General features: G+C 42.5%; 1 protein-coding gene across 1 annotated transcript in view; it reads left to right on the forward strand.

Moving 5' to 3' along the window:
* The first annotated feature begins 1224 nt into the window (after positions 1-1224).
* LOC132897901 (legumain-like) overlaps positions 1225-20546 on the forward strand; it is a 46277-nt gene continuing 26955 nt past the window's right edge. The window contains exons 1-3 of the mRNA XM_060939165.1: positions 1225-1278; positions 3667-3746; positions 10161-10258. Of these exons, the coding sequence (XP_060795148.1) occupies positions 3672-3746; positions 10161-10258 (173 nt within the window). The 5' untranslated portion in view covers positions 1225-1278; positions 3667-3671. The remainder of the gene's footprint in view (positions 1279-3666; positions 3747-10160; positions 10259-20546) is intronic.

A 20546-nucleotide genomic window follows, 5' to 3' on the forward strand; every position in this document is an offset into this window, starting at 1 on the left:
AAGAACGAACTCAGAGCTTTAGAGTTAAAGCGAGATGGCCTTTCGATTTTATAAACTCGGTCAAATATAGTTCCGTCTGAAATGTGGTGATTGTGATATCTGTTTATTTCTGTAATATCTCACAAAATATCAGGCCATTCTGTGGCTGGGAAGTTATTTAATTTGAGGGGATTAAAGCAAATAATGTGCATGAAATCGCTTGCTTGGCGCAGTCAAGCAGACAGAGGAAGTCCGTGTGCGCAGGTTTACCTTCTTCTTCTTCTTCTTTTGGGTTTTACAGCAGCTGGCATCCACAGTGTTGCATTACTGCCATCTACAGGTTTCCCTTTGAGCGTGCACTGACAGTTCCATCATTCTGTCGCTAAACGAACAGCTGATCACACCGAGGTGCTCGCTGAGCGCCCATATTTATTAGTCTGGTCCTGCGTTTCCTTTCCTTCGTATATAACATAACGTCTTTTCTTCTCGCTTTCTTTCCGTTACTGTAGTCACTCTTTCACGTTTCATTCGCACACTCACATCCTCCATTTTTCTCTCCTGTTTCAAATGTGTATCCCACAATGCCTTGCGCGAACAGGGAAAGCCCACCACGTGATGCATGACGTAGTATCTTGTATTGGGTCATGGTGAAGCAGGAAAAAATAGCTGAGAATTTAGAGCCATGTGGAGATAAATTCATTAATTGTTCTATTAAAAAAAAAGAATAAAATTGGAAGTCTGTGATTTGAATTAAGTAGCACCTGGCGACTTGTCCAGGGTGTACCCCGCCTTTTGCCCGTAGTCAGCTGGGATAGGCTCCAGCTTGCCTGCGACCCTGTAGAACAGGATAAAGCGGCTACAGATAATGAGATGAGATGAGATGAGGAGCAGCCTGTTCCCTTTCACTGTGTCACATTACAGCAAAACATCAGATTTGAGTCAAACTACAACTACTGATGCACTTGTAAAACTAACACTAAACCGAGATTAAAAAAAAAACTAAAAAAATTAAGTAAAAATAAAAACTTATGCTGTTTTCAGAGCTATAATATAACTATAATAGTATCTTGAATTGGGTCATGGTGAAGCAGGTTGAAAAACCTGAACAGCAGTACAGCTTTAATCTTTTGTGGACTGTTTTTCCTGGAATGTCAAAGGAGGAAACAGACTGTTTTCTCATAAAATCTTGAGGAAAAATGAAATGAAACTGAAAGTATTCTAGTTATAAAAAGACGAGACCTGTACTGGACAATCACTCAAACTCCTACTGACCTGAATCAGTCACCGGAGAGACTTGAGGTAAGAATCAATACATTTCTACTTTGTAACTCCAATAATTGGATTAAAAAGTTTTTTTTTAATAGAATGCTGTAATTTAATGAAAGAAATGATACTGTTTAGTGTAAAGGATTCACAGTGTATGATATAAAGTATAAAAGTGTGTGTGTCACATAAAACTACTTCATGATGTGGTGGTGTGATAAAGATTTTCTAACACAGCGGTCCCCAAACTCCTCAGTACCGTATGTGTAACGTAAGTGACAGCTGAATACAGAAGAAATATTCCTTGCCTAGTTTTAAGTCTAGAGGGAAGCGTGAGCTTATACACCATTTCTTCACACAGTAGAATTACTGCTCCATTCCCAAAGTGGATTATTATTCCACTTTGATCTGTTACGTGTGATTTATTGCAGTAAATGTCACCAGGAATAAAGTTTGTTGTTGAGGTTGATGCTTATTTATTTTATGTCACTTGGATTCTCATAAGTTACATTTACTGAAGTGTGTCCATGGTATTTTATTCTTTTTTGACCCAGTGGAAGAATAGAAGTCAAGAAAAAGAAGAAAAAAATACCCCAAACTTATTTTTGACTATCATTTATAAATCTGACGCTCAATAAAAAGTGAAAATGAAAGTAAACTGTGTCATTTGTGTCAGAGTTTTGGTCCACTACAAAATCAGAGAAGGCAGATATTTATCTACATGCACTGAAAATGATGTTTAATTTTAAAGCTGCTATCAGGGTTGAGCTAAATTCAGCGCTCTAAGAGGAATAACACACACCAGACCATCATGGGATAAGATGAATAACACACTGCAGTACACGCTGTGATAGGAAAATAATCATATAACTGTGTTAGTTTTGAGCCACATCATATTCCAGACGAGTTTCCTATAACACCACACCCCGCTGTGTCTCATGCCTTACACTGTAAACCCGAATAAGTTGAGTTTACTTAAAAAAATTGAGGAAAGTGGTTGCCTTAAAAAAAATAAGTAATTATTAATGATTGAATTGAGTACCTTAAACTTACAATCTTCTGGTAAGTTTAAGGTACTCAATTCAATCATTAATAATTACTTATTTTTTTTAAGGCAACCACTTTCCTCAATTTTTTTAAGTAAACTCAACTTATTCGGGTTTACAGTATTGTTAAAATAAGATGCACCCTTTCTGGCAGGGCCGGCTCTAGGTCTTTGGCTGCCCTAGGCGAGATTGAGTCCCCCCCCCCCCCCCCCAAGAAAAAACCCCTCTAATAACATCTAAATAACACTTTAATCTAATCACTCTATTCTATTACTATTAAACAATGTACGGTGCATGGACAATAAACAAGAAGTCATTTTTATCTTTTTCATTATTGTTATTATTGTTATCATTATTAACATAAAGTGTCACAAAGTAAAATGACCACACAAATTCAATACATATCTCCATATAATGGGCAAAAACTCTTCCGCACCCTGTTCAAAGTGTAGTGCATGGACAATAAACAAGAAATTATTTTTAGTTTCTTTTTTGCTATTAAAAGTTAAGTCATCTCTGAAGAATTAACAAATTAAATGAATAAAAAATTCTACAATTCTAAATTGTGCAAACTTAAGCACCCTGTTAGGACATCAATGGGCTGTATTTTCAAACAAAAGTGCTATTATGGGTACTTTGTTATTGAAGTCTATTGCTGTTTGCATCTCGTTAGCTAGGCAGACATTGATTCAGGCGTCTAAAATATTAATTTGCCACTATAATGGTTGATATGAGAGATTAGATCAGATTTACCTCTATACTTGGCTCTATTTGTTTCTTCCTGTAGCCTTCGTTTGCGCCCTTGCGCACCTGAGAGTTTGGATTTCTTATTTTAAGCACTTGTAGTCTGGGCTACTTTTTGCAGTGGACAGCCATTCTCATTCCCCGATGAACACCGCTCCCCCCGCCCCCCTTATAACCTATCATTGTGCATTTTTAGTAGGCATAAGGAAATCACCGACCATACTGCGTAGGCTACACTTGTTTTTCAACCTTTTTGAGCCAGGGCGCACTTTTTTCAATGAAAAAACCCACCCCACCCCGCTTTTTTTTTTTGACAAATCGCACCCTGACTACATGCTTTGCTGTACAATTAAATTAGGCTAAGACATTATAATGCTGACTCGTTTTCAGAATAGTGGAAGTCATAATTTTTCTCCCCCCGTTTCTGCGCCCCTGGATGGACGCAGCGCCCTTAGCATTTGCCTATATTGCCTATGCCACGGGCCGGCTCTGCTTTCCAGCCAATCAGAATCCAGAATGAAACAGTGATGTGATATACCAAAGATGATTCATTTATTTAATTTAGTATATAATCCACAGTTTTTTTTAGCAAACTAATTTGTTGAGTGACCCCTGATATTTTTCTGCTTTGTAGTCGATATGGGCGGTACCAATGGCAAACAGTGGGTTCTCCTGGCAGCGGGTTCTAAAGGCTGGGAGAACTACAGACACCAGGTGAGAACATTAACATCAGTAGCCTGATTTTTACTGTTAGACACTGCTAACAAGCAATTTAATATTATTGAATATAAGAATATTTCAGTACACATGATTGTGCAGTATATTGAATATACTGTAGTATACCATATTTATACCATTTTATAATTTTTTTTCTTCTTTCCCTTTATTTAACCAGGTTAAAAAAATCTAATTGAGATTAAACTCTCTTTTCCAAGAGTGACCTGGAGCATAAACAATATTACAATAAAAATTATAACCACACAACAGACAAAAATACACCTGGTATAACATTACAGACGATTACAGACAAAACAGTATTCAGTTAAATGGCATAAAAGCTCAAGGTTAAAAATCCAATCAAAAACATAAAACAAAAATTTAAAAGCAAGTGCATTGTACAAGAGAGGTAATTTCTCTATCTTTTAGAATGGATTTAAATTCACCCAGGGTTTTCAGCTTTGACAGTTTCAAGTCCCTTTGTAAATTGTTCCAGGACGACGGAGCATCAGATTTAAAAGCCTTTTTTCCTAAATCCATTCTCACTCCAGGGACCAACATCTGTAACGTTATGAGAGTGCAGGCCATGTCGATTTTGTTTTAGACACAAGTATAAAGAAATATAAGGAGGAGCTAGCCCAAGAACAGATTTATAAACAAACATCAACCGGTGTGAAAGTCTGCAAGCAGACAGATATGGACAATTTGCTATGTTATATAGCAGGGGTTTTCAAAGTGTGGGAGAGTGAGCCCCCCCCCCCTCGGAGAGCAAATAAACAACAGCGCCCTCCCCCCCCCACACACACAATTTTTGTTGTTGCTATACTTAATGTTCCATTCGTATTTAAAAAAAATGGTTGTTGTACACATTTTTATTTATTTCTTTTTCACATTTTAAACATCTATGCTTTTTAAAACATCTTGTTTTACACATTTTAAACATCTCATAGCATCGTTAGCTAGCACCTCTTGGCAGACAGCACACTGTGGCAGTGGAGCATCTTCAGATCCAGTCCATGAAAATCCAAACTTTAAATAATCGTGGTCATACTTCCTTCTTTTTTCAGTCCCCCCAGGATTCCGCGGGCCTTTTTTGTGATTGTTGTGGGCTAAAATGTCTGATGTTGCGGGGGGGGGGGGGGGGGGGGGGGGGGGGGGGGTGGTTCCCAAAAAAATTGCGATGAAAGTTGCGGTGTTTTTTAGGTTTTTGTTGCGATTACATTGCGGGAGGAAGTGAAAGTTGCGAGAAATTGTTGCGATTTTCTCTTTTTGTGATTAAAATTGAGTGACATCTTAAATATTAAGTTATTACTGAAAAACTATTGATTAAAAAACAAAGGCACTGAGAAATGGTCCTATAAACAACTTTACCAATATAAAAGATTAGCAGGACTACAAAAATGCAGAAAAATAGGCTTTACTTATCCAAATGCACCTGTTGGTTCAAAAGTTACAGTGCATAGAACCTCACAGCACAACATGAAGTTACCTTAAAATATAATATAAATGCTGCAGCTTTCATGTAAGAAAAAAAAAACTATTAATACTAGTGCTGTGTGCAGGCAGGGTGGTCCGTGTATCATCCGATCATTCAAGTATTCCATTCAATCTGGAAAACGAAAAACAAAAAAAACCACTCAATATTTCGTTTTCCTGTTTTTCTGTATGACCAAAAAATGAGGGATTGGTGTTTGTTTTCCTTTTTCCAACTCAAAACAGAACAAATAATAAACAGGGAAACCAAAACGAAATAATAACTCTAATTTACGATTATTGATTTTCTCTATTCCCCACGCTCCATTAGCCTTCCCATGATCCTCAGCGACATCCATCATCATCTCTGCGTCTATGAAACAGAAAAATTGCATGTGCATGTATATATCAAGTAATTCATCCTATTCATTTAATATATTAAGCTGATGATCTCTTAATTATTATTATCTCAATATAATAGTAATCTGTACTCGAGTTGAGGGGGGATGGGGGGGATGCCATCCCCCCGGAATAAAAAATGGTCAAAATCATCCCCCCTCTAAAACGGGCATCCCCCCTCCCTTCCCTTGAGCAATTTTATCAATAAATGTGGACATTACTTCTATTTAACATTGGAATTAGAAATGCCATTCCATGCAGCTCTGCTGAAACTGAGCATACAGTAAGCTACCGGAGAGAGGGCGCGCGCAAGCGAAGCGTTTGAGGAGGTGACATTCAGTTGGGGTTCCGTTATTTTTTATTTCATTCTGCGTCAGTGACAGCAGCGGACTGCAGCATCATGGCCAAGCGGAGTGGACAGCAAGACCTAAGCAAGTTCGGATTTAAGATCGCAAGAAAAAAAACATTTCAGGAGGTACAGTAAGTCAAGAGTTAGGAATATCAGTCCCACTTTCTGTGAGCCCGCTATCACGCTGTAAAGTTCCCGATATGGAGCCGAATTTGTGGGCGGCGGATAACAACACAGCTATCATAATGAATGTTAGTTTGGAGTCTAGCCAGCTATCGATAGCTTACTCAGGTTCATGCTGAATTTGATTTCTTGTATAAGGCCATTAATTTAATCAGCCTGGACGTTCGTTTGTTATTCTTCAGGCAACAAATTCTATTGACTTGATATGAAAAGATTCAGTTGTTCATTTACATTGCCTGCTGAGGTTTTAATAAATTATTTACCAAACGATTTAAAAGGAGCCTACCATGACTATGAAGTTACACTTCAAATTTCACTAGTCATGGTAGGCTCCTTTTAAATCGTTTGGTAAATAATTTATTAAAACCTCAGCAGGCAATGTAAATGAACAACTGAATCTTTTCATATCAAGTCAATAGAATTTTTATTCAAAGCTGAACATTGGGAACATTGAGTTAAATACAGAGGTAGGTAGGGAACCAATAAGCTAAAACAAGCAACAGTAAATTGTAAATCTTCAGCTCTTCATTCTCCTGCTTGCTCCTGTATTGTCTCCCACTCCGGGTCCTCCAGCTCCTGTCGCACTGTGTTGCAGTTGCTGCTGACTGTCATCTGGAATAAAGAGCAGTGGATAAGATAATTTAATTAAATATAATTATAATGTTATTTCTGATTTATTTATTATCTGAATGAGGATTTGAGCTTTGAAAAATGACCGGATTCTTTCTGTAACGTTGATTCCCGCTGTTATCTAGGTCACGTGACACCTTAACGTTGACGGTTACCAAGGAGCTGCCTTGGATACTTTGCTTCGATACATAGCAGCACTTTGATGCATACTGGATACAAGCTAGCAAAATGAGTTAAAAGCAGGCATCTTTGGAAAGTTCCTTTGGAAAGGGGAAAAGGCCCATTGAGGAGACAGAAGAGCCTGTGACGAAGAAAAAGAAAGCTGCATTTTAGCAGACACTGTCGAGTCCTACACCAATCCTGCTCTGCATTACATGTTGTGACCGGCTCTCTAATGAGGCAATGAAGCCTTCAAAACTGCTAGTGTCGTTAATTTTAGCCTTCCTGTCTTGAATAACACTTTTTGTTGCCTGAAGAATAACAAACGAATGTCCAGGCTGATTAAATTAATGGCCTTATACAAGAAATCAAAGCTAACATGAACCTGAGTAAGCTATCGATAGCTGGCTAGACTCCAAACTAACATTCATTATGATAGCTGTGTTGTTATCCGCCGCCCACAAATTAGGCTCCATATCGGGAACTTTACAGCGTGATAGCGGGCTCACAGAAAGTGGGACTGATATTCGTAACTCTTGACTTACTGTACCCCTGAAATGTTTTTTCTTGCGATCTTAAATCCGAACTTGCTTAGGTCTTGCTGTCCACTCCGCTTGGCCATGATGCTGCAATCCGCTGCTGTCACTGACGCAGAATGAAATAAAAAATATCGGAACCCCAACTGAATGTCACCTCCTCAAACGCTTCGCTTGCGCGCGCCCTCTCTCCGGTAGCTTACTGTATGCATGGAATGGCATTTCTAATTCCAATGTTAAATAGAAGTAATGTCCACATTTATTGATAAAATTGCTCAAGGGAAGGGAGGGGGGATGCCCGTTTTAGAGGGGGGATGATTTTGACCATTTTTTATTCCGGGGGGATGGCATCCCCCCCATCCCCCCTCAACTCGAGTACAGATTACTATTATATTGAGATAATAATAATTAAGAGATCATCAGCTTAATATATTAAATGAATAGGATGAATTACTTGATATATACATGCACATGCAATTTTTCTGTTTCATAGACGCAGAGATGATGATGGACTGTCGCTGAGGATCATGGGAAGGCTAATGGAGCGTGGGGAATAGAGAAAATCAATAATCGTAAATTAGAGTTATTATTTCGTTTTGGTTTCCCTGTTTATTATTTGTTCTGTTTTGAGTTGGAAAAAGGAAAACAAACACCAATCCCTCATTTTTTGGTCATACAGAAAAACGAAATATTGAGTGGTTTTTTTGTTTTTCGTTTTCCAGATTGAATGGAATACTTGAATGATCGGATGATACACGGACCTGAAGACTAAATTAAACAATAATTATAAACTAATAAAATAAATGGCTCAGGCTTCATAGAAGAAAAAAAAACAATTTGAACAGAATCTCACATGCTGAAGCTGCCTAAACAATGGAAAATAAAATACCATTTTGGCAAAAATGTTGGCATCCATTACTTTCTTGTATTAAGTAAAAAAAAAATAAAGTGCACACAGTCCTTCACTGTAAACATACACTTTCAGTAACAGAATTTAAGCCTACAGAAACACTGACTCGCACATCATGCAATGTTGCCAGATACTGCTGACGTTTTCCAGTCCAAAATAAGTTCAAAATCTGCCAAAATGCACTTAAAACCAATCTGGCAACACTGAGCGCATGCTGCTTCTCTTGAACGTAAACACGGAAGTAAGGCGGAAGGTAGTTTGTCGACGTCACTTCAAGGCGACGCCAACGATTGGTCAAATTTGCGGGAAAGTTGCGGTGATTGGATATAATTGTAACACCGCCCTGAATTCGCGAGGATTGGTTGAATTTGCGCTGAAGTTGCAAATCGCAACATCCTGGAGGCTCTGGGTTTTTTTTTGCTTGGCCCAGACTCTGTCTCCTCACTCACTGTAGCTTTAGGTACTAAAAATCGATCCATTTTGTCTCTGGTAAAGGCTCCTCACGTTGCGCCCCCCCGAAGAACTCTGGCGCCCCCAAGGGGGGGCGCGCCCCACACTTTGAAAAGCCCTGTTATACAGAGTACAATGATGTACAAGACGCCGCAGCCAGTGATAAAACATAAGACACAGTGATAAATAGTGTCCACCTTCTTTAAGTACTGGTCAGGTGCATTCATAAAGAGTAGATCCCTGTAGTCCAATAAGGGCAAAAAACTTGCTGAAAACAGATGTCTCCCAGCCTGGTGTGAAAAGCAGGATTTATTTCTAAAAAGGAAACCCAATTTAAGTTTCAATTTTAATACAAGTTTATCGATGCGTAACTTGAATATCAGGGACTCATCAATCATAATAATACCCACATATATATATGATGTGACCCTTTCAATTTCAAAACTGTTAAAATTTTAGGAAGGCGAGATGGCAGCCATTTCCCCTTTGAAAATAAAGTGAATTTAGATTTATCTGTATTTAAAACTAGCTTAAGTCGAGTCAGATGAAACTGAACAACATCAAAGGCAGACTGTAGAGTCTAGAATCTGAACTACAGAAGAGGATGAGCAGTAGATGACTGTGTCATCGGCATAAAAGTGGTATGCAGCATTAGACAGGTTATCACAGAGATTATTGATATAAATGGTAAACAGTAGTGGTATGGGCGGCACAGTGTGTAGTGGTTAGCGCTGTCGCCTCACAGCAAGAAGCTCCGGGTTCGAGCCCCATGGCCGGCGAGGGCCTTTCTGTGTGGAGTTTGCATGTTCTCCCCGTGTCCGCGTGGGTTTCCTCCGGGTGCTCCGGTTTCCCCCACAGTCCAAAGACATGCAGGTTAGGTTAACTGGTGACTCTAAATTGACCGTAGGTGTGAATGTGAGTGTGAATGGTTGTCTGTGTATATGTGTCAGCCCTGTGATGACCTGGCGACTTGTCCAGGGTGTACCCCGCCTTTCGCCCGTAGTCAGATGGGATAGGCTCCAGCTTGCCTGCTACCCTGTAGAACAGGATAAAGTGGCTAGAGATAATGAGACGAGAACAACAGTGGTCCTACAATGGAACCCTGGGGGACACCATTTAGAACAGGGAGGAAGAAAACCCAGCGGACTGAACATATCGTGTTCTAGCTGACAAGTAGTTTGCAAACCAATTTACAGCCTACCCACATCGGCCAATCTTATGAAGAACATCTTCAATTTTTACAAATGGTTTTACATTTGAAGCTCAAGAAAGTAATTTTTAAAGTACATCCACTAAATCTAAATTTACTTTTTCTGTTACAGGCCAATGTGTGTCACGCTTATCAGGTTGCACACCGGAATGGGATTCCAGATGAACAGATTGTGGTGATGATGTACGATGATATCGCTACTAATAAGGAGTAAGTATTACAGAGTTCATCTTATTTTATTGCTCTTTGGGAGATAGAAGTATGAACATTTCATACACTTCATAGCAGAGCTCCATACGCAAAGCACACAGAGCAGAGCCTCATACTTAAGAGAATATGGTAATGCATCAACCTGATTTTTGATGGCTTTGACTGTATGATGAACGTGTACCACCACAGGGAACCTGAACGTAAGTGCAAGACATCGTATCTCATAAACACTCGACCATGGGACAATGAAATTTGTATCTTTATTTCCATAATATAGATGTTTTTTTTTATCCCGCGCTTATTTTTCATTTGCTTTTTAAAAAATGACGTGGGATTATTTACTAACACTTCTTCTTTTGATTGCTCCCAATTAGGGGTCGCCACAGCAGATCTTTTGTCTTCATTGCTCCCTGTCTTCTGCATCCTTCTCTACCACACCTGCCACTTTCATGTCCTCTCTCACCACATCCATGTATCTCCTCTTTGGCCTTCCTTGTTTTCGTTTGCGTGGCAGCTCCGTCCTCAACATTCTCCTTCCAACATGCTCTGCATCTCTTCTCAGGATGTGCCCATACCATCTCAGTCTCATCTCTCTTAGCTTCATTCCCAAGCTCTCCACATGTGCTGTCCCTCTGATGTGCTCGTTCCTTATCCTGTCCAACCTCGTCACTCCCATCACAAACCTTAACATCCTCAACTCCGCCACCTCCAACTTTGCCTCCAGTCTCTTCGTTAAGGGTACGGTCTCCAATCCATACATCACAGCTGGTCTCACTACGGTCTTATACATCTTACCTTTCACTTCTGCTGGGACTTTCCGATCACAAATGACTCCTGAAATCCTTCTCCAACTGCTCCACCCTGCCTGCACTCTCTTTCTCACCTCACTATCACAGCCCCCATTTTCCTGCACAGTTGACCCCAGGGACTTGAATTCACCAGCTTTCTTTACGTCTACTCCTTGCATCTTCACTACATTCTCATCCCCATTCTCACTGATGCACATGTATTCTGTTTTGCTCCTGCTCACCTTCATTCCTCTGCGTTCCAATGCATCCCTCCATCTCTCCAAACCCAACTCAGTCTCCTTTCTACTTTCACCACATATCACAACATCATCCGCAAACATCATGTTCCATGGTGACTCTTGCCTCACTTCGTCCGTCAAGCTATCCATCACTATGGCAAACAAAAAAGGACTCAAAGCAGATCCTTGATGGAGTCCCACCTTCACCTTGAAACATTCAGTTGTTCCGACTGCACACCTCACTGCTGTTTCACTGCTCTCATACATGTCTTGCACAACTGTCATATACTTCTCATTCACTCCACTCTTTCTCATACAATACCATAACTCATCTCTCGGCACTCTATCGTATGCCTTCTCCAGGTCTACAAACACACAATGTAGCTTTCTCTGGCCTTCCCTGTACTTCTCCATTAACATTCTTAAAGCAAAAATTGCATCCGACGTGCTCTTCCTTGGCATAAACCCATACTGCTGTTCACAGATTGCTACCTCTCTTCTCAATCTCGCCTCCAATACCCTTTCCCATAGCTTCATGGTGTGGCTCATCAATTTCATTCCTCTGTAATTACTGCAGCTGTGCACATCTCCCTTATTCTTGTATATTGGGACGAGCACACACTTTCTCCATTCATTTGGCATTTTCTCATTCTCTAGGATCTTATTAAACAATCTCATTAGGAACTCCACAGCCGTCTCACCCAAACATCTCTAAACCTCAATCGGGATACCATCTGGTCCGACTGCTTTCCCAGTCTTCATTCTTTTCATGGCTGCCCTCACTTCATCCTTACTAACCAACTCTGCTTCCTGATTTGCTGTCTCCAATGAATCTGACCTTTTCTCTCTTGGATTCTCCTCATTTAATAAATCCTCAAAGTACTCTTTCCACCTTCTTAATACACTCTCTTTGTTTGTCAGCACATTTCCATTTCCATCTTTCATCACTCTTACCTGCTGCACATCCCTCGCTTCCCTGTTTCTCTGCCTAGCTAGTCTGTACAGGTCTTTCTGTCCTTCTTTGCTCTCCAGTCTTTCGTACAACTCCTAGTATGCATCTGCTTTTGCCTTCGCTACCGCTCTTTTTGCCTTCTGTCTCGTCTCTCTGTATAACCGCCCGCTTTCCTCGTCTCTCTGATCGTCCCAATTCTTCTTTGCTAGCCTCTTCTCTTTTATAACTTCCTGCACTTCTTTGTTCCACCACCATGTCTCCTTGCCTTCCTTCCTCCTTCCCGATGACCACCCTAGCACCTTCCTTGCTGCCTCTCTTACTAGTACAGCAGTAGTATTCCAATCTTCTGGCAGACTTCCATGACCACTCAATACTCATCTCATTTCTTCCCTAAACTCCTTCTCATGTTCAAACTCTTAATTTCCACCACTTAATCTTCAGCTCCACTATTTCACGCTTCCTCTTTTTCACTTTCAAGCTCATCCTGCACACGACCACTCGATGTTGTCTAGCTACACTCTCCCCTGCCGTCACTTTACAGTCTCCAGTCTCCTTCAGGTTACCCCTTCTGCAGAGTATGTAGTCCACCTGTGTAGATCTTCCTCCACTCTTAAACGTCACCCTGTGCTGCTCTTTCTTCTCGAAGTATGTATTGACTATTGCCAAATTCATCCTCTTTGAAAAATCAATCACCATTTGTCCTTCCACATTTCTCTCTCTTACACCATATCTGCCCATCACGTCCTCATCTCCTCTGTTTCCCTTGCCAACATGTCCATTGAAATCTGCTCCTATCAGTATGCACTCCTCCCTCGGTATACTTTCTACCACTTCATCCATCTTTTCCCAGAAAGACTCTTTCTCTTCATTCTCACATCCAACCTGTGGGGCGTACGCACACACAACATTGATGACCACTCCTTGAATCTCCAACTTCATGCCTATCACTCTATCTGACACTCTCTTCACATCAACCACACTGTTGACCAACTCTCCCCTCAAAACAATACCAACACCATTTCTCTTTCCATCCACTCCATAATAAAACAACTTGCATCCATCTCCAATGTTCTTGGCCTTGCTTCCTTTCCACCTCGTCTCCTGCACACACAAAATGTTCAACTTCCTTCTTTCCATCGTACCTGCTAACTCTCTTGCTTTGCCAGTCAATGTTCCCACATTCAGTGTTCCTACCCTCAATTCTAAGCTCCTTCCCTTCCATCTTTCACGCTCTCTCCTAACACGCCTCCCCCCTCTTTCCTCCTTCTCCATTTTGGTGCAACAGTAGCACACTTTCCACTGGCACCCTGTTGACCAACAGTACCAGAGGCGGTCGTTGTTAACCCGGGCCCCGACCGATCCGGTATGGTATTTCTCTTTTCATTCCGCATGTTAGATTTGGCACAGTTTTACGCCGGATGCCCTTCCTGACGCAACCCTCTCCAATTTATCCGGGCTTGGGACTGGCACCAAGAGTATGCTTATGCACCCCCAGTGGCTGGATTAGGATTATTTATGAACACATTTTACAGAAACTCATTTTAACTCATTTTATATAAAACTGTTGCGAATATTTTTTGTAAAATGGATTATTTACTAACACATTTTACAGAAAATATTTGCAACAGTTCCATATAAAACGAGTTAAAACAGTTTTATGAGTCCACTTGCTTGTTGGACATTTAACACTTTGTGTTGTGTAAGGGAGATAGACAGACGTAATCGCAGGAAGAGTTTTATTGAAAACACGACAGCAAACAGATCCAAAACAGAGACAAAGGCAGAGTTGAATAATTGGCAGTGAGGCACAGACAGGATATCAGAGGGATACCATACTCACAGTCCAAAAACACAAACAGGGTCAAAACCAGAAAAGTGACACAAAATACAAGGCTTTCACAAAGTCTGTGTGTTACTCAGAGTCCTTATATAAATGTCTGTGCTGTGATTGAGCTCTAATCAGGAACAGGTGCATGGGGATTAGTCCTAATGGTGCTATGTGTGGATGTGAGAGGTGAAACCAGACAGCTGTGTGACGTACGGAGTGTGATATTGGATGGTAACTCTACAGTAGTGGTGTAAAGTGAAAGCGCTGGTTCACTGTTGTCCCCCAGGCACCCAGCAGAGTCTCACCATAATAAATGTGCTGGTGTTGTTTCTGGTGCATGGCATGCGGCATCAAAGAAAGGAATAAATATGTATCATAACTGCGATGTGAATCTTATTATTGGTCTCACTGTCACAAAACAATGCAGTGATTTATTGAGGTGAAAAACACGACACGACACAATTCACTGGTTCGTTCATGGTGCTGTAATATTATTATTCTATTCAGGGAGATTTTGTGCTCTTGGAAATATTTTGCTCATAAACTCATCAGGAACTCCACTTTTAGGCAGCGACTAATATATATATATATATTCATCTCATCTCATTATCTCTAGCCGCTTTATCCTGTTCTACAGGGTCGCAGGCAAGCTGGATCCTATCCCAGCTGACTACGGGCAAAAGTTGGGGTACACCCTGGACAAATCGCCAGGTCATCACAGGGCTGACACATAGACACAGACAGCCATTCACACTCACACCTACGGTCAATTTAGAGTCACCAGTTAACCTAACCTGCATGTCTTTGGACTGTGAGGGAAACCAGAGCACCCGGAGGAAACCCATGTGGACACGGGGAGAACATGCAAACTCCACACAGAAAGGCTCTTGCCAGCCACGGGGTTCAAACCCAGACCTTCTTGCTGTGAGGCGACAGCGCTAACCACTACACCACTGTGCCGCATATATATATATAAAATTTCAGTTGACATAAAAATTTGTGAACGCACTTTAGACAACAATCTCATACTACAACCCCAATTCCAACAAAGTTGGAGCACTGCATAAACCAGGGGTCACCAAACTTTTTTCTCTGGGGGCCACATTGTCATTCCTGACTGTGATGGGGGGCCGGGGTCGGCTCAGCTATATAACATAGAATTGTATGACCCAGACAAATATGACCACCAGCAGGCCTCATTGTGTAGTAGAGATTACGAGCCTGGCACGGCCATCCCCACTACTATATCCACACTTGATTCCTGGCACATATTTGTTTATCTTTACTAGTGGTTTGCAAAAGTAGTAATCGAGTCTTCACACTTTGTTTTAATTTGAAATACCACAGATATTCCCTTTATTTATTTTCTAATAAAAATAACATCAAAGCTGTCAAGGTAAGAAACGTCTGCCTAGTTGAGGTGATTGACACTGGCAAAGGTGAGTGGAAAATTATAAATTGTAGGTAGGCCTGTTGATATTATTAATAATATTAATAATAATTGTGTGCAGCACTTAATAAAGGTCAAATAAATAGGCCTATAAAATAAATACATTTAAAAAAACAGTGAAATTGTTATAAGCAATAGATCAATAGATCACAGCAGTTGTGCTGTGTCCTGCACGTCATTGCTCTCATCCATGGCCAAAGCAAAAAACTCGAATTCTGACGCTTTCTCATTCAGCTGGTCATACACGTTGTCCCCCAAATCTTCGGTTCGCCTGGTCATAGCAGGTGTGGAGAGACTCACCGTGTTGAGTGCATCCTTCTTGTCGGGACACACCTCCTCGGCCACAGCAAGCATGCAGACTTTAACAAAGTCCCCATCAGTAAATGGCTTTCCATGGGTAGCTAGTAGGTGAGCTACCTTATAGCTAGCTCGGATAGCAGCCTGGTTGATCTGGGTTTGGTGAAGGAATACATTCTGTTGTGCAGCCAGTCCGCATTTCATCCTCCGAATCCTGTCTTCTCTTGTTTGCCCTCGCAAACTAACATACTCTTTGTGGCGGGTTTCGTAGTGACGACGCAGATTATATTCTTTGAAAACCGACACACTTTCTTTACATACAAGACAAACTGCACGGTCCTTACACTGAACGAAAAAATAATCGGTGGTCCACTGTTCTTTAAAAACTCTGCACTCTCTGTCAGCTTTTTGCTTACCGCTAGCCATTTAGCTGTCCTGAACACTGACAGTTCTCTGCGCATGCGCTGCCTGTCACTGCTTGATCACAAGCATATGACGAAAATTCGGAAAATATGAATAGTTCATTTTATAACTAAATATCAATTTTAATTGAAAAAATCAACAAAATACAAGATGCAGACATGTTTTTATTTGCCAAAAAGCAATTTAAAAAATAGGCCATGACCACTATTGGGGATTGCCTCATAGGGCCGGTTCAAGTGGTGGGGGGCAGAGGGGCTGGGGGGCCGGTCAAAGGGGGGTGGCGGGCCGGAGTCGGCCCGCGGGCCATAGTTTGATGACCCCTGGCATAAACTGTAAATAAAAACAGAATGCAATAATTTGCAAATCATGGAAACTCTATATTTCATTGAAAATAGTCCAAAAACAACATATCAAATGATGAAAATGAGAAATTTTATTGTTTTTTGAAAAATATTTGCCCATTTTGAATTTGATGCTAGCAACATGTTTCAGAAGAGTTGGGACAGGAGCAACAAAAGACTGAAAAAGTCGTGTAATGCTCAAAAAAACAATTTGGTTAATTGTCAACAGGTCAGTAAGGTGATTGTGTATAAAAAGAGCATCCCAGAGAGGCGGAGTCTCTCAGAAGTAAAGATGGGGCGGGGTTCACTGCTCTGTGGAAGACTGCATGGGCAAACAGTGCAACAATTTAAGAATAGCGTTCCTCAATGTAAAACTGCAAAGAATTTGGGAATCACATCATCTATGGTCCATAATATCATTAAAATAATCAGAGAATCTGAAGAAATCTCTGTATGCAAGATACAAGGCTGAAAACTGACATTGGATGCCTGTGATCTTCAGGCCCTCAGGAGACACTGCATTAAAAGCAGACACGTGTCTGTAGTGGAAATCACTGTATGGGCTCAGGAACACTTCAGAAAACTATCGTGTAACAGTTCCTGATGTGGGTGGAGCACAGAAGCACGGCAAGCGAGAGTTGATGTTCACATACACAATTTACTTTGTTATTTTGGCTTTTCAGCTTCATTCATTCATTCATTCATTCATTCATTCATTCAGTCACACACATGCTTGGGGTTGGGGAGCTCCTCTTCTCTGCTCTCCCCCTCCTTTTATGCTCAATCCCTCTCATCTCATCTCATTATCTCTAGCCACTTTATCCTTCTACAGGGTCGCAGGCAAGCTGGAGCCTATCCCAGCTGACTACGGGCGAAAGGCGGGGTACACCCTGGACAAGTCGCCAGGTCATCACAGGGCTGACACATAGACACAGACAACCATTCACACTCACATTCACACCTACAGTCAATTTAGAGTCACCAGTTAGCCTAACCTGCATGTCTTTGGACTGTGGGGGAAACCGGAGCACCCGGAGGAAACCCACGCGGACACGGGGAGAACATGCAAACTCCACACAGAAAGGCCCTCGCCGGCCCCGGGGCTCGAACCCAGGACCTTCTTGCTGTGAGGCGACAGCGCTAACCACTACACCACCGTGCCGCCCCTGCTCAATCCCTGTGACAAACAAACAAAACACACCCACACACATTAATGACATGAGGTGTAATGACTTAGCCACTTACCTTCCCCGACCCCGCCCTCCATTCACAAACTGCCGCTTGGCCATGCCCCTGTTGACACGTTCCCCCACTGCCTGACTCAGGCCGGGGCGCCAACCGGCCTGAAGCAGACTCCCCCACCGATGGGACAGGCAGTCCGCCACCACCATCTGCACCCCTGGCCTGTGGACCACCTCGAACTTAAATGGCTGGAGGGCGAGATACCAACAGGTGATCCACGCATTGGCATCCTTCATGCGGTGGAGCCACTGGAGGGACACGTGGTCTGAACAGAGAGTGAAAGGGTGCCCCAGCAGGTAGTATCAGAGGGCAAGGACTGCCCACTTGATGGCAAGGCACTCTTTCTCAATTGTGCTGTACCTGCTTTCATGCATTGAGAGTTTCTGGCTGATGTACAGCACGGGGTGCTCCTCGGCCTCCACCTTCTGGGACAAAATGGCTCCGGTCCTCTGTCTATTGCGTCAGTCTGTAAAATAAAGGGGAGAGAGAAGTCAAGGGAGTGCAAAAGTGGCCCCTCACACAGTGCAGCTTTTACCTTAGAGAATGCCTGCTGGCACTTCTCCATCCACTGGACCGGATCTGGAGCCCCCTTTTTAGTGAGATCGGTTAAAGGGCTGGTGTTGTCCGAATAATTAGGTATAAACCTACAATAATAGCCAGCCAGCCCCAGGAATTGTCTCACCCCCTTTTTGGTCTTGGGCCTTGGGCAGGCCGCAGTCGCTGTAGTCTTGTTAATTTGGGGACGCACCAGCCCATGACCCAAGCAGAACCCCAGATACCGTACTTCCACCCGCCCAATTGCACACTTTTTCGGGTTAGCTGTGAGGCCCACATGCCTCAGCGACTTTAGAACAGTCCTCAGATGTTCTAGGTGGTGCGGCCAATCATGGCTGTAGATTATTATATCGTCAAGATATGCGGCCGCATAGGCAGTGTGAGGGCGGGGGACCCTGTCCATGAGCCACTGGAATGTAGCGGGTGCCCCAAACAACCCAAAAAGGAGTGTGACAAATTGGTGTAATCCAAACAGTGTGGAAAAGGCCATTTTTTCTCGGGATAGAGGAGTCAAGGGGATCTGCCAATATCCCTTTGTTAGATCCAGTGTCGAATAAAAGTGAGCTGTGCCTAACCGATTGAGCAACTCATCAATGCGAGGCATTGGGTATGCGTCAAATTTAGACACCGCGTTGACCTTTCTATTGTCTACACAGAACCAAACCGACCCGTCGGTCTTGGAAACCAGGACCACTGGGCTGCTCCAGTCACTGTGGGACTCCTTGATTATGCTCATCTCAAGCATGGCCTTGAGTTCATCCTGGACCACTTTTTTTTTGTGTTCGGGTAGGCGGTAAGGGCGGGTACGCACCACCACCCCTGGGGGTGTCTCAATGTGGCGTTCTATGAGGTGGGTGCGGCTGGGTAGGGGTGAGAACATGTCAGAAAATTCCTCCTGCAACTTGGCTACCTCCGTGAGTTGGGTCGGTGAGAGGTAGTCTCCACAGGGGACCGGAGTGCTTTGAGATGTTACCTTTTTTACCTCCAGCCCCAGCTCCGCCTTCTTTGGAACTATCGACACCAAAGCCACGGGGACCCCCGTATTCCAGCATTTTAAAAGGTTAAGGTGGCAGATTTGTAATGCCCCACCCCTATCCGCTCACCTCACCTCATAGTTGACGTCCCCGACTCGCCGTGTGACCTCGAAGGGTCCTTGCCAGTTGGCAATTAATTTAGAACTCGACGTGGGCAATAATACGAGTACTTTGTCTCCCGGCGTGAACTCTCTAAGGCACGTGCCCCTGTTATACAGCCGGCTTAGATGTTCTTGTGCCTGCCGTAAATTCTGGGTTAAGTGCGAGAGCATGTGGAATTTTGCACGCAGGTCAAGAACGTACTGAATTTCATACTTGCTTGGTGAAGGTCCCTCCTCCCAGTTTTCTCATAGCACATCCAAAATGCCACGTGGCTTATGCCCATATAATAATTCGAATGGAGAAAACCCCGTGGAGGCTTGCAGGACCTCTCGTACTGCAAATAACAGGGGCTCAAGTCACTTATCCCAATTACATGCGTCCTCACTTACAAATTTCTGAATTATGTTCTTGAGTGTTTGGTTAAATCGCTCCATTAAGCCATCCATTTGTGGGTGATAGACACTGGTGCGGATAAACTTAATCCCCCGTAACCCATACAGTTCACGCAGTGTGCGTGACATAAACAAAGTGCCTTGGTCTGTCAGGATTTCTTTTGGAATCCTGACCCGGGAGATAAAGCGGAAGAGCGCTTCTGCAATACTGCATGCTGAGATATTGCGGAGAGGCACTGCTTCTGGATATTGTGTTGCATAGTCTACCAGAACTAAAACAAAGTGATATCCCCGTGCTGACCAATCTAATGGCCTGACGAGATCCATCCCAATTCTTTCAAAAGGGGTCTCGATTTGAGGGAGAGGGCGCAAAGGCGCTTTTGGAGTGGCCGCAGGATTTACTAATTAGCATTCATGGAACGCCGCACACCACTGACGGACGTTCCCGTGAATCCCTGGCCAATAGAACCGGGCCATTATTCAGGCTAGTGTTTTATCTTGCCCCAAGGGTCCAGCCATGGGATTAAAGTGAGCTGCATGGAATGTGAGTTCCCTACGGCTCTTAGGGATCAACAATTGAGTTATCTGTTCTCCAGTTTGAGTGTCCTGTGTCACTCAGTACAACCTATCCTTAAAAACAGCGAA

The sequence above is a fragment of the Neoarius graeffei genome, chromosome 14 (assembly GCF_027579695.1).
Source record: "Neoarius graeffei isolate fNeoGra1 chromosome 14, fNeoGra1.pri, whole genome shotgun sequence".
NCBI lineage: Eukaryota > Metazoa > Chordata > Actinopteri > Siluriformes > Ariidae > Neoarius > Neoarius graeffei.